This window comes from Capra hircus, chromosome 6 (genome assembly GCF_001704415.2).
Source record: "Capra hircus breed San Clemente chromosome 6, ASM170441v1, whole genome shotgun sequence".
Lineage (NCBI taxonomy): Eukaryota > Metazoa > Chordata > Mammalia > Artiodactyla > Bovidae > Capra > Capra hircus.
In genome coordinates this window covers 40,572,092-40,587,508 of record NC_030813.1, presented here as the reverse complement: position 1 = coordinate 40,587,508, position 15,417 = coordinate 40,572,092, and the positions used below count along the sequence as shown (strand labels likewise).

At 38.4% G+C, this 15,417-nt stretch overlaps 1 protein-coding gene across 2 annotated transcripts in view; it reads right to left on the bottom strand.

Moving 5' to 3' along the window:
• Nucleotides 1-15,417, bottom strand: part of SLIT2 (slit guidance ligand 2) — a 402,031-nt gene that overhangs the window by 62,603 nt on the left and 324,011 nt on the right. For both annotated transcript variants that reach the window (XM_018049329.1, XM_018049330.1), the window contains 4 exons: nucleotides 13,403-13,474; nucleotides 12,854-12,925; nucleotides 7,176-7,247; nucleotides 3,885-4,048 (listed from right to left, as the gene is read on the bottom strand). In XM_018049329.1, the coding sequence (XP_017904818.1) occupies nucleotides 3,885-4,048; nucleotides 7,176-7,247; nucleotides 12,854-12,925; nucleotides 13,403-13,474 (380 nt within the window). The remainder of the gene's footprint in view (nucleotides 1-3,884; nucleotides 4,049-7,175; nucleotides 7,248-12,853; nucleotides 12,926-13,402; nucleotides 13,475-15,417) is intronic.

Sequence of the window (15,417 nt, the reverse complement as noted above, 5' to 3'; positions counted from 1 at the left end):
CTCCAGCACCACAGTTCAAAGGCATCAATTCTTTGGTGTTCTGCCTTCTTTATAGTCCAGCTCTCACAATCGTACATGACCACTGGGAAGACCATAGCCTTGACTATATGGACCTTTGTTGGCAGAGTAATGTCTCTGCTTTTCAACACACTGTCTAGGTTTGTCATAGCTTTCTTGCCATCAGAAGAAGCAATCATCTTCTGATTTCATGGCTGCAGTCATTGTCCACAGTGATTATGGAGCCCAAGAAGAGGAAATCTGTGGTACTGGTTACATTTCCACAACTGTTTGGTTTGGATATACATTATTAACATTGTATATATGTTTCTACCACCAAACTTCCATACTGTTTTGTAATTATCCTTTAAAATGTATCTATCGGTAGAATATAAGCTCCATGAAGGCTAGAGTTTTTCTGTCTCATCTCTTATTGTACTCTTCATATCTTGGAACCATTCCTGTTGCATAATAGGAACTCATGCAGTATTTGTTGAATGAAAGAAGCAATATACCACTTGTTTACATTAGACTGTTCATTCTTTTTGGTGGCTTCCCAGGTGGCGCTAGTGGTAAAGAATCCGCCTGCCATTGCAGGAGACATAAGAGAAGTGGTTTGATCCCTGGGTTGGGAACATCCCCTGGAGGAGGAAATGGCAACCCACTCCAGCATTCTTGCCTGGAGAATTCCATGGACAGAACAGCCTGGTGGGCTACAGTCCATGGGGTCACAAAGATTTGGACACGACTGAAGTGATTTATCATCACATGGTTGACTCTTAGCACATTTAAGTGTTTAATAAATGTCAAATTAAAAATGAACAATTTAGTTGCCTGTATAGCTAAAGCTTCCTGAACCAAGAACAATAAAGGGACTATTAGAAATTAACAGTATTCTACATTCCATGCTGGTGTTTTCAATGAAAACCTGCAAAGGGCAAAATCTCCATTTTCTGCTTGAGCACTCTAATTTCATCTGATATTTAAAAGATGAAAACAGGACACCTAGGTTATAACAACAAGTCATGATCATCTGCTTCCCACTCAAGAATGTCCTAATCTGGGTATTAATTAAATATACTCTGATAATGTATTTCATGCAATTCATTTGTTTCTGTTGTGCACTAAAACTATAATATTATACCACAAAGAAAACACTCTGCAAACGTAAGATGAAAATGGTATTGAGAGAATTGATTTCTCACAATAATAATACAGTGTTTTCTAGCAGAGAAAACATTTAAATTCTATTTAAATATAGCTATGTAAACATGTTTGCAAATTTCATCTTCCTGCTGAAATTTGAAATTACATATTTACAAACTTTAATATTAGGAATATGTACTTACATGACTTTTATGAATAAATAAAACATTAAACTGGCATAACTATGGCAAAAGTTTAATTAAAATATAAAAATCAAAATTATAAAATATTTAAAGCAACATTATTTTATTACTTTCAAGCTCATAAAGCATGCAAGCTCAAAAACATAGTACTCAGTAGATTTCCCAGAGTTAATTATTTTAATGAATGGATTAGAATACTTTGCCCCTTACTAATCCAATTAGTAAAGTAAATATTTCTAGCAAAGCATGTGAGACTGGTTCACAATATTTTGACAAATACTGGGCAGTGTTGGCAAAGAACATTGTGAGTTTCAATGTTTGCTATCTTTCTAAAATTATGTTATAGAAGAACCCAGTAAGTCTAAAAGCTTGTTAAATGCAGTTACACTATATTTATTGAGTTTTGAATGTTTATGTTTCTTGCATAGACATTATACCTATGCTGTCCAGCTATGCAGTTTAAGGTATACCCTGAAATATGTGCGATGTGTTACTTTGATAACTCAGTGACTAGCAAACTAAACTGCCACAGTTACAATATTTTCCTATATCACAGCTGGGCTCCTGCAGTTCCTTCAACCTGTCCTTATGCTTGCCTGCTATTCAAACAACTGGCCTACACATTCCTGCAAGAAACCTTTCATAGCCACTCTGAAAGGACGTCTTCCTCTGAGCCCTGTAGCAACAGCACTACCGATATGGTAGCCATTAGCTACATACAGCTACATTTAAATTTAAATACAATTAAAAATTCACTTCCTCAGTTACCTTAGCTACATTTCAACAACCACATGTGGCTAGTGCCTACCATATTTGGAAGCACAGGTATAGAATATTTCTATCACTGAAGAAAGTTCTATCAGGCTCTAGTGATCCAGACCAATGTTCTCTTGGTATAGCTTATTTCCATTCATGCTATACTAAGAACAAACAACACTATTAATGGAAAAAAAGTCAAACCAGTTAGGTATAAACAGACATTTATTTTATGCATGTATGTTCATTTGTATTCATCAGATTTCTAAGAGCATTTAATAGATTAATGTGGACTATGATGCTCTAAGAATGAACGTAAGTATGTAGCTTTTCTCAAATTTACATTACCATGAAATTATTTTTTCAAGAAATATCTCTATGGAATCCTAAGCTTAGAATTATAGATAAACACCAGCATTTTTCAAAGTGGAGTATGAGCATCCCTGGGTACAGAGAAGTGTAAAAATAGTCTGCAGTTGCTCAACTTGCCCATATAGCCCTTCTAGAATTACTCTGCCCAATAATATGCCTACAAGTAAGCTTTATGCCAGTTTCTCATTCCCTATCTCCACTCTGACCTTACAAAAAAATGGTATACTCTTAGTCCACCAGAAATTAACCATGTGGCACATTGCCCCAAGAGAATGTCAGAGATTATAAAATAATTAACTTAAAACACTGGTTATTTGCAAAGGCTGTTACAGTCAATGCACATAGTCCCAGAGAGGCATTTCCAATAAAATTTACATTTTGAACATAAATGTTAACATACTGATAAATAACTATGCTGCCACAACCAATGCTCAATAAGTATTACTGGCAACAATTACTTCTAAGAAAAACTTAGAAACTCATAGATCTTTACTGGCAGCAAATTTTAAAAATGAAAATTATACACATATTTTTTGTAGCAAAGAATGATACAATTCTCCGAGGTACTGGAAATATAAATTCAAGGAGAAAAATAAAGTTCAAGAAAAAAGAACAATGCAAAATACTGAGGATCTTCTCTTTATTCTTCTTTTTATTTCTTTCAAAATTAGCTGTGATGTTTAGATTTACTTGATTAGAAAAAGCGGGAAGATACACAAAACAACTTTAACACTGGTTATCTTTTGGCACTGTCCTTAATTGTTACATTTAGTTCTTCAGTCTCTTATTGATCACATCTTCCTTTTCTTTAGATTTGCTATATTGGACATCGATTAGTTTTGTAACAAGAGAAGAAAATATTTGTTACTAAGGCACTGTATAGAATTCACAAGTACATAAAACGAAGGGAAAATAAAAGGATCCAAACAAGCGAGAACAGCACCATCAACACGGGAAGAGTGCAGCACATGAGGGGAGGCAGAAGGTCTGGCCTGAACGTGGGGAAGGGCTCGTGCCTCCTTACCTGGCATCAGGAAGCCACAGGGCCCTGGAAGCCCTAGGAGCGGGCCACACGTTTAGACAAAGCAAAAGCAAAATATTTCACTTGTTAGAGGCCATGAGAGAACTTTCCAGAAATTGTGTACTCTTCATTTCTCCTTATATTTTATAGAAAACGTAGTCATTTCCAATGGATCGTTTCTGCAATTTCTTTGAAAAGCCTAGTTCTTTACTAGGGCCCCTCATGTAACTGCTCTGTCTTCTCCAAGCGCAGGAGGAAACAGTAATTATTTATTGGAGTTTTTCAGCTTCCCTCTGAAATCTAGCAGCCCATGGGTTTCTGTTTCTTTCTAAAAATTAATACGATCTAGTTTTATTTACAGGAGAAGGACAAATGGTTAAAAACCTTACCTTGACATGTAAATTTTTTGGAGGGAGTTGTGAGAAGTAGTTTATCTGCCATTTCTCCAGGACCAGCACAGCGAGCAATTCCCGGCTCTTTGTATTCCGACTTTACCCAGTCGGATAACCACTGCATGTTACAATCACAGTAAAGAGGGTTGGCTCCAATTGCGCTGGAAAACACCACCACAAAAGCACACAAAGGTACACGCACACACACACAAATATGGAAGTATTGTTATTTCCTAAGGGAATATAACTAGGTGATGCTTACTAAAAGTCCCCATAGATTTGCTGATAAAAATGAAAATGGAGGCATTAGGGATTAGGGATTCCCCAGTTCTCTCACTTATGTGCAGCGTGATTTAGTGAGCTGTCACCCGTGTGAACACCTGGTCGGCTTTATAAGGTCTCCTTGTATATGCAGACAGCTTTATACTGGGTACAAGCATGCACCAAGTGTAGATAACACTTCCTTCATTCACCAATGATTTACTTAGAATCCAATCATTATGCCAGGTTCTGAGGACTCCGCTATGAGTAATACATTATTTTTAACATCCAAAACTCCTGCAAAGGAGAGTAACATAAACTCATACCTACAAATAATTTTCACTATAAGTGGTATAGTAGAAGAATTTATAACTCAACAAAGGGTAACTTTTCTGGGAGCCTGGTGGTTTAAGAAGTCTGACCTTTTAGATATTTGGATTTAAGTAGATGGAGAAGGTTGGAAAGGATGGTTTAGAGTAAAAGATCAGTACAAGACAGGAAAATAAGGATGGATGTAAAATAATAAAGGTGCATAAAGCTAGCTCCCCAAAGCTGATTTTGAACTCCCTCTGTCCCTTCAAAGTTTTTCATATTAGAAAATGAAAAACTGGTGCCTATTTATATAAGCAGCTATAGTGATAGGAAAAATAATCAAGATAATAGCTAGCATTTATTGCATCATTATGCTATACTAGAACTGTGCTAAGCCATTTCTATTACTTATCTCATTTTATTCTAAATAGAAGAGGTATCAGATCAATACTGTTAATAACTGGTTTACAGATTGAAAAACTGAGGCCAGAGACATTAACCAATGGGTTCATAAGCTTCCCAAGCCTGGCCACAAACAGTATATGCATGAATAAGCATTTAAAAACTGATTGATTCTGATTTATAATTAACTGCAAATTAGTAGTATTTCTAGGTATATGGTTTATGCAAAATTATTCTTATATGAATAAACTTTCAATTATACTTACAAAACCACAATACTTTACATTGTAGCTGTTTTAATGTCCAACTTTGGCCAAGAATTGGAGTGAAGTAAATGTTATGCTTACATGTATTTCAGATTCAAACCTTTCTTCTAAATTAAAAATGAGGAAAATGAGGTTTTTGAGCTATTATTTCTCATCTCTACTGACATTTCCTAAGTCCTTACTGTGCCAAGAGACACAGTAAGGAAAGTGAATGGAGCAGAGCTCTCTATGACCCAGGGAGTAAAAGACAATTGTATAAACTGAAATACATGACAAAATAAGACTCCTGACAAATCGCTCTCACTGCTGGGGAGAAACGTCACACAGCTCAAGCAGCACCTTCCTAGGCAGACTTTTTTCTAGTTCAGCACCCTAATACTAGCAGAAAGGCCATTTCTTTAGTCAGCACTCTGCCACAGCCCCATAGTCCCGCACCTCTGAGCCAGGGGTCTCATTCACATGGACTCTCAGGCAAGTGGCTTCCATGGAATCTGTAGAGGAGTGGCCCTGACGTCCACTTTGAGGTAGGTGCTAGGCTGACACGTGAAAACAATGGAGGTCTTGCCTCCAGGGACCTAGTAGTTTAATGCAAAGGGATACTGAAAGCCAGCCGCAGTCAGATGGACAAGACCCACACGGATAGCAGAGCCTCTCTGAGGGAAATGGACATAGCACAGCTGACTACTGGCGCCTATCATCTGCCCACTCCCTTCTCTCAATTATCTGAACTTCTTATCTTCTTGGAGTTTGGTAGGTTTTGGAGAGGAGGACAAACAGAAGAAAAAATATAGCAACTTCTTCTGGAGAACCAGGAGCCAACTGACAATGATGTTTAAACTGTCACCGGGTAATATCAAACTCAGCCTGACAAAGCTCTGGATTCCAGGGCTGGTCTCTGAACTTCCCTACAGGTCTGCCACAGTCTTAACAAGACAACTAACAGTAATGAAACAGAGGAATTTGATCCAATTGAGATTTTTTTGGACCTCATTAATAAACTGTTTTATTGTACTCCCAAGGAATATGGATGTATAAACAACCTGTCATAAGAAAGAATGCAAAGGAAAAACATTTCACCCAATGTGAGGATTTGGCCGTTTCCCTCTATCACATAGTAACATCTAAACATTCTCTCATTTATTTTTACGTGGTACCATAGTCAATGCTAGGCTTCCCCAGTGGCTCAGTGGCAAAGAATCCACCTGCAGTGCAGGAGACGCAGGCAGGAGAGATGAGGCTCATTCCCTGGGTACAGAGGACCCCCTGGAGAAATGAAATGGCAACCCACTTCAGTAGTCTTGCCTGGGAACTCTCAATCCAAGGGGTTGCAAAAGAGTCAGACACAACTGGGCAATTAAACAACAAAGACAGTCAATGCTGAGTAATATTTGCTCAATAAATGAATCCAGTTTGAGCAAATCAGGGTGGGCTTCTTGGAGAAGGTGACAATTGGGATGTGACTTGGATAAACAAAGTTTGGGCAGACTGAATTGAAGGTGATCTAATATTTAGAATCAGAGAATATTACGAGAAAAGGAATAGACTAGGAAGCTGGGAGAGTTCCCTGGTGGCTCAGACGGTAAAGAATCTGCCTGCAATATGGAAGGCCTGGGTTGGATCCCAGTGCTGGGAAAATGCCCTGGAGAAGGGAACGGCTACCCACTCCAATATTCTTGCCTCGAGAATTCCATGGACAGAGGACCCTGGCAGGGCCCCTCCATGGGGTCACAAAGAGTTGGAAACAACTGAGAGACTTTCATTCATTCATTTACTGATTCAGGAAGCTGGGAAGCCACGTTTGTAAGAGGAGATATTTTTATAAGCAAAGAGAACTCAACTAACATGGAGTTAGGAGCAGAAGGATAAATTAAGGCTATCTTGTAAAGAGCACTGAATTTAGATTTAAAATCTTTAGATCTTCTTTAAAGATGGAACCAATCACATTTTATGATGTAACAATAAAAAAATGGCAGGGGACCATTTGTTCCAAACTCACTTGCCAGGGAGAGTTTGACCCTAAACCCATATTCATGAAGTAGATACTCACAGGTGTGATAATGCAGCAAGATCATTGAAAGCACCTTCAGGCACAACAGAAATGTCGTTTCCATGTAAAGAACTAAAAACAAGGAAAAGAAAAATTAAATTTCCTAGTATTTCAGGGAGTTCAGAAAAATCCCCAATATATGAGTTTTCAGTAACAGTTATTTAAAATCAGTGTAGAAAATGGTATATTAAACAGATAGTCTTCACACAACTTGATATCTATTTGGGGAAACAAAAAGTTAGCTCACACTTCATATCATATGCATAATAAATTTTATATGGAAGAGTTAAATGCAAAAATCAAACTAAAAATGTACTAAAGTAAAATATAGATGAATTCCTTTTTATAAACATGGGATATGGAAGGCTTTTTAAAGTTCTACATTATAAAACTCAGAAATCATAATGAAAAAGAATGATATATTTTTGACAATATAAAATATATCCATATTATAAAACAACAAGTCCGATTCATAGCACAGGGAACTATTTTCAATCTTGTAATAAACTATAATTGAAAAGAATCTGACAAATAATATATACATACATGTATATATATGTATACGCCACCCCACAGCTGAGGCCAGGGGTGGCAGCTGGGAGGAGCAACCCCAAGCCTAAGGCCAGGGGTGGCGGCCGGGAGGAGCAACCCCATGTCCAAGGAGCGGTGGCTGTGCAGGCACAGGAGGGCCTAGAGGAGCTATCTGACGTTGAAGGTCAGGAAGGGTGGCGGTGAGGAGATACCCCTCATTCAAGGTAAGGAGCAGCGGCTGCACTATGCTGGAGCAGCCGTGAAGAGATACCCCATGCCCAAGGTAAGAGAAACCCAAGTAAGATGGTAGGTGTTGCAAGAGGGCATCAGAGGGCAGACACACTGAAACCATACTCACAGAAAACTAGTCAATCTAATCACACTAGGACCATAGCCTTGTCTAAGTCAATGAAACTAAGTCATGCCCACAGGGCAACCCAAGATGGGCGGGTCATGGTGGAGAGGTCTGACAGAATGTGGAGAAGGGAATGGCAAACCACTTCAGTATTCTTGCCTTGAGAACCCCATGAACAGTATGAAAAGGCAAAATGATAGGATACTGAAAGAGGAACTCCCCAGGTCGGTAGGTGCACAATATGCTACTGGAGATCAGAGGAGAAATAACTACAGAAAGAATGAAGGGATGAAGCCAATGCAAAAACAATACCCAGTAGTGGATGTGACTGGTGATAGAAGCAAGGTCTGATGCTGTAAAGAGCAATATTGCATAGGAACCTGGAATGTCAGGTCCATGAATCAAGGCAAATTGGAAGTGGTCAAACAAGAGATGGCAAGAGTGAACGTCGACATTCTAGGAATCAGCGAACTAAAATGGACTGGAATGGGTGAATTTAACTCAGATGACCATTATATCTACTACTGCAGGCAGGAATCCCTCAGAAGAAATGGAATAGCCATCATGGTCAACAAAAGAGTCCGAAATGCAGTACTTGGATGCAATCTCAAAAACGACAGAATGATCTCTGTTTGTTTCCAAGGCAAACCGTTCAATATCACAGTAATCCAAGTCTCTGACCCAACCAGTAACGCTGAAGGAGCTGAAGTTGAATGGTTCTATGAAGACCTACAAGACCTTTTAGAACTAATACCCAAAAAAGATGTCCTTTTCATTATAGGGGACTGGAATGCAAAAGTAGGAAGTCAAGAAACACCTGGAGTAACAGGCAAATTTGGCCTTGGAATGCGGAATGAAGAAGGGCAAAGGCTAACAGAGTTTTGCCAAGAAAATGCACTGGTCATAGCAAACACCCTCTTCCAACAACACAAGAGAAGACTCTACACATGGACATTACCAGATGGTCAACACTGAAATCAGATTGATTATATTCTATGCAGACAAAGATGGAGATGCTCTACACAGTCAACAAAAACAAGACCAAGAGCTGACTGTGGCTCAGATCATGAACTCCTTATTACCAAATTCAGACTTAAATTGAAGAAAGTAGGGAAAACTGCTAGACCAAGGAGGTCCAACCAGTCCATTCTGAAGGAGATTAACCCTGGGATTTCTTTGGAAGGAATGATGCTAAAGCTGAAACTCCAGTACTCTGGGCACCTCATGCGAAGAGTTGACTCATTGGAAAAGTCTCTGACGCTGGGAGGGGTTGGGGGCAGGAGGAGAAGGGGACGACAGAGGATGAGATGGAAGGATGGCATCACTGACTCGATGGACGCGAGTCTGAGTGAACCCCGGGAGTTGGTGATGGACAGGGAGGCCTGGCGTGCTGCGATTCATGGGGTAGCAGAGTCAGATACAACTGAGCGACTGAACTGAACTGAACTGATTCAGGTATGACCTAAATCAAATCCCTTATGATTATATAGTGGAAGTGAGAAATAGATTTAAGGGCCTAGATCAGATAAATAGAGTGCCTGATGAACTATGGAATGAGGTTCGTGACACTGTACATGAGACATGGATCAAGACCATTCCCATGGAAAAGAAATGCAAAAAAGCAAAATGGCTGTCTGGGGGGGGGGGGGCCTTACAAATAGCTCTAAAAACAAGAGAAAGCGAAAAGCAAAGGAAAAAAGGAAAGATATAAGCATCTGAATGCAGAGTTCCAAAGAATAGCAAGGAGAGATAAGAAAGGCTTCTTCAGTGATTAATGCAAAGCAATAGAGGAAAACAACAGAATGGGAAAGACTAGAGATTTCTTCAAGAAAATTAGAGATACCAAGGGAACACTTCATGCAAAGATGGGCTTGATAAAGGACAGAAATGGTATGGACCTAACAGAAGCAGAAGATATTAAGAAGAGGTGGTAAGAATACACAAAAGAACTGTACAAAAAAGATCTTCATGACCCGGATAATCACGATGGCGTGATCACTCATCTAGAGCCAGACAACCCGGAATGTGAAGTCAAGTGGGCCTTAGAAAACATCACTACAAACAAAGCTAGTGGAGGTGATGGAATTCCAGTTGAGCTATTTCAAATCCTGAAAGATGACGCTGTGAAAGTGCTACACTCAATATGCCAGCAAATTTGGAAAACTCAGCAGTGACCACAGGACTGGAAAAGGCCAGTTTTCATTCCAATCCCAAAGAAAGGCACTGCCAAAGAATGCTCAAACTACTGCATAATTGCACTCATCTCACATGCTAGTAAAGTAATGCTCAAAATTCTCCAAGCCAGGCTTCAGCAATACGTGAACCACGAACTTCCTGATGTTCAAGCTGGTTTTAGAAAAGGCAGAGGAACCAGAGATCAAATTGCCAACATCCGCTGGATCATTAAAACAGCAAGAGAGTTCCAGAAAAACATCTAGTTCTGTTTTATTGACTATGCCAAAGCCTTTGACTGTGTGGATCACAATCAACTGTGGAAAATTCTGAAAGAGATGGGAATACCAGACCACCTGACCAGCCTCTTGAGAAATCTATATGCAGGTCAAGAAGAAACAGTTAGAACTGGACATGGAACAACAGACTGGTTCCAAATAGGAAAAGGAGCACGTCAAGGCTGTATATTGTCACCCTGCTTATTTAACTTATATGCAGAGTACTTCATGAGAAACGCTGGACTGGAAGAAACACAAGCTGGAATCAAGATTGCCAGGAGAAATATCAATAACCTCAGATATGCATATGATACCACCCTTATGGCAGAAAGTGAAGAGGAACTAAAAAGCTTCTTGATGAAAGTAAAAGAAGAGAGTGAAAAAGTTGGCTTAAAGCTCAACATTCAGAAAACGAAGATCATGGCATCCGGTCCCATCACTTCATGGGAAAACAGTGGAAACAGTGTCAGACTTTATTTTTGGGGGCTCCAAAATCACTGCAGATGGTGACTGCAGCCATGAAATTAAAAGACTCTTACTCCTTGGAAGAAAAGTTATGACCAACCTAGAAAACATATTCAAAAGCAGAGACATTACTTTGCCGACTAAGGTCCGTCTAGTCAAGGCTATGGTTTTTCCAGTGGTCATGTATGGATGTGAAAGTTGGACTGTGAAGAAAGCTGAGCCCTGAAGAATTGATGCTTTTGAACTGTGGTGTTGGAGAAGACTCTTGAGAGTCCCTTGGACTGCAAGGAGATCCAACCAGTCCATTCTGAAGGAGATCAGCCCTGGGATTTCTTTGGAAGGAATGATGCTAAAGCTGAAACTCCAGTACTTTGGCCACCTCATGCGAAGAGTTGACTCATTGGTAAAGACTCTGACGTTGGGAGGGATTGGGGTCAGGAGGAGAAGGGGACGACAGAGGATGAGATGGCTGGATGGCATCACGGACTCGATGGACGTGAGTCTGAGTGAACTCCGGGAGTTGGTGATGGACAGGGAGGCCTGGCGTGCTGCGATTCATGGGGTCACAGGGAGTCGGACACGACCGTGCGACTGAACTGAACTGAACTGATAAATATATATGTGTGAGTTTGAGTATACACACACACACACTCATAACCGAATCACCTTGCAGCATTAAGAAACCAATAGAACAAATCAACTATATTTCAATTAAAAAAAGATTACATATAGAAAACAGAATGGGAAGTATCTGCAACATACATAAGCTATAAATATGTTGATTCCTTTGTAAAAAAGACCTGTAAACTTGGAGTCAAGTGCATAAAGGCAGGTATGTTAATAAGGAAAAGACAAAGTAACCATAGGAAAAGAGAATTAATATGATCAAGCTAATAGAATAAGAAATGCAAACACTCAATAAACAAAATAACAAAACTCAAATGCTCTAGGAACTGGAATTGAAAATTAAAAGAGGAATGGAAAATAATGTTCCATCTGTCATATGACAAAAATGAAAGGATTTATAATATTTAATATTTGCAAGAGTGCTTTGAAATAGATAGCCTATTAAAATAATAAATTTTTTAATTGTTTGGTGAACAAGATGACTACTTCCGGTATTCTTCTAATATACTTGACAGTAAGATGGATGTGTAGGATGTTCACTCCAGCACTGTATAAAATAATGAAAATTTGGAATCAACCCAATGACAGTAAAGATGAGGATACTTAAATAAGCGATGGTTCCTTCATTCTATCAGTCTGTAGCAGTTAAAGAGTTGAGGAATATTATGTTTGATGGAATGGCAAATCTAAAATCTAAAGCATATCCCTAAATAAAGTCAATGACAGACTTAAAAAAAACCTATGGTTTTTAAGTTATATTGCTGTGGGCATAAATACATCAACATATAAAAACAAAGATAACAAATAACCAGAAGATAACATTAAACTGTTTAACTGTCAATTCTGGGGAGAGAATTGGGATAGAAGACCATGTTTTACTTCACTCACTGTAAGATCAATTTTGTATAATAAAAATATTTTGTGTTGTATTATGTAACTTTTAAAGAAATTAAAATTTTCTATTTTTTTCAAAATTAGCTAGATCCATGTAAAATTATATCTTAAACTCATGTTATCAAATAAATGACCAAAGCAACAATGTATTACAAAAGAAAAAATCATGTTGTCCCAGTAAAATCTGTTGATAAATGATGATACAGTAAGATAAAATATTTCATTTCCAAATTTATAGTAAATTCTAGTGTATATACTCAAAAAATCCCCAAAATAAAGCAGTTAAATTACTAAAAAGCAACATAAAACTCAGATCCTCAAGAAATAAAGTATTTTGTTAAACATAAGATGCTTACAGTAATCGAAGAGACTTCAGTCCATCAAAGGTTCGAGGAGGAATACATCTCAAACGGTTGTAACTAAGAATCCTGAAAGCACACACAAGCCCATTTGTTTTACTCAGATATCCCCAAATGGCCAACTATCATTTTTAAAACAAAGCAACTGAAAAGGGTTATTTGAGCATCTTAAAAAATCTGAGGGCACTGAGGCATAGAATTTTGTTAATCTTTGTGCTGTTTCACTACAACAGTTAATTCTAAAATACACCCTAGAATGCTTCCTACGGCTGTTGTTGATCGTTGTCTCAACCGTGTTCTGCATAAGGTGACTTCCTCCAGAAGTCTGTCTTAAGGATTTCTCCCAACCCTGCCACAAATGCAACTTATTCTTTGTTTCTCTCATAGAACCCAACACTTTGTATAGGATCTATATTTGTTTACCAAGGTTTTATCTGTCTGTTTCTCCCAACAGTATTAACATTCCTTGAGGGCAGAGACTGTTTTGTACATCAGGAGTGTCCAGTGAATTAAGGAATTAACTTAGTATCACACTTTCATACTCACAAGGTGAGGAGCTGGGTCATGTTGCTGAAGCTCTGATTAGAGAGGGTGCTTATTCTGTTGTTACTTAAGTCTCTAAAAAAGAAAAAGAAAAAACAGGTCTACTGTTACACAGACATTGACATATTAGTGATTCTTAGAAAGAGAAGGTTCTTCCTGCTCACAGTTGTAGCAGCATTGGTTAGGACTTAGCTTTTGTCTGGAAATAACAAAACATTGGGTAATTCTTTGAGGTACATAATTATTCATCATTATTCATGCCCAAGCCTGCTGAAATTACAAACGACCATATGCCTTGCTCCGGCCAGTGAAGTATGGCCACCAGAGCTGGTTGAACTTCAGAACAAAAGCTTCAGAGTAAGCTCACTTTTCCCTTAACCCTCTGCTCCTTTCTCTGCAAGGCTCCTGACATTCCACAGAGAAGCCCTGTCCATTACTGGGTCTCAGGGCAATCACGTGGAGGCCATTCACAACAGACACATTTGACAGCTGAGAAATAAACCTTTGTTCTCAAAAGTTCCATTGGTTATATTTAGCTTCACTGTCACATACAAATAGTCAAATAGGATAACTGAAAGAATCCCTCATCTAATTACATTGACAAAGCTATCATTAAAAACAACACCATAATTAAAAACCACCTTTGGCAAAGTCACTGGCACATGGTTGGTTCTAACTAAATGTCTGTTTAATAAACAATGAGTAAATGAGAGAGATGTGAATTTTCTACCCATGCCAAATGGGTATTTACAAGCATAATTTGTATCACAAGTTGTAAATGATATGCAGTGAATTTGATCTTATTTTTATTTTATATAATGTTTACTGCTTGTGCTAACTTGCCTCAGTCGTATCTGACTCTTTGTGACCCCATGGACTGCAGCCCACCAGGCTCCTCTGTCCATGGAATTCTCCAGGCAAGAATACTGGAGTGGGTTTCCATGCCCTCCTCCAGGGGATCTTCCTGACCCAGGGATTGAGTCGCATAATTTATGTCTCCTGCATTGGCAGATGGGTTCTTTACCAATAGCGCCATCTGAGAAGCCCATATAATGTATACATGATACACATAATATTAATAATAACATATTGTTAGTATAATATATATACTGCAGCATAATATATAACATATATAATGATGTTTTCCATTCTGCTTTAGAAAAAAATGGGTGAATATATACGTACATACACTCACATACATAAAACAGTGTGATACGCATTAGGGAATATTCACTGATTTTTATCTAAAACAAAATGCCAAATATACGACTAAAGGAAGATTGATGAATAAATGGAAGATTTGGATTGTAATTTATGTTCATTTATGTATGTGTGTGTATTTATGTTTATATATTTTTCTGAAGAAAATTTATGAATAAGTACAAGACAGAAAAGATGCTTCAGATTATCCACATTAAAATGTCAACATATCAGTAAAATGGACCAATGAAACTGTGAAATGGTGGGAATGTTACAGAAGCTTTATAATCCATCTTAGTTGCTGAAGTACTATGGCTAAATTTAAAAAATAAATACATTTATACTAGCAGTAGTTACTGGCCTGAAAGTGAAAGTGAAAGTCGCTCAGTCGTGTCCGACTCTTTGCGACCCCATGGACTGTAATCCACGGAATTCTCCAGGCCAGAATTCTGGAATGGGTAGCCTTTCCCTTCTCCAGGAGATCTTCCCAACCCAGAGATCGACCCAGGTCTCGGGCACTGTGGGCAGGTTCTTTACCAACTGAGCTATCAGAGAAGCCCAGTTACCTGCCTAGAGTTGTATAGTGAGTCATTGGTAAAACCATTTCTGGATCTATAAATTTTCATTTTTCATTTCCAAACTGGTTTTAAATAATCACATGCTGTCTCACAAATGACCCAATTCTGCTGAAATGACCCTTTGGAAATTGCAGCAATTTAATGGTTTATTTAACAGAACAAATGTATGTAATCAGTTCTTGCTGCTATTAAATAAATAACTAGAGGGAGAACAAGACATTTTGGAGGGTATTCTTTTTT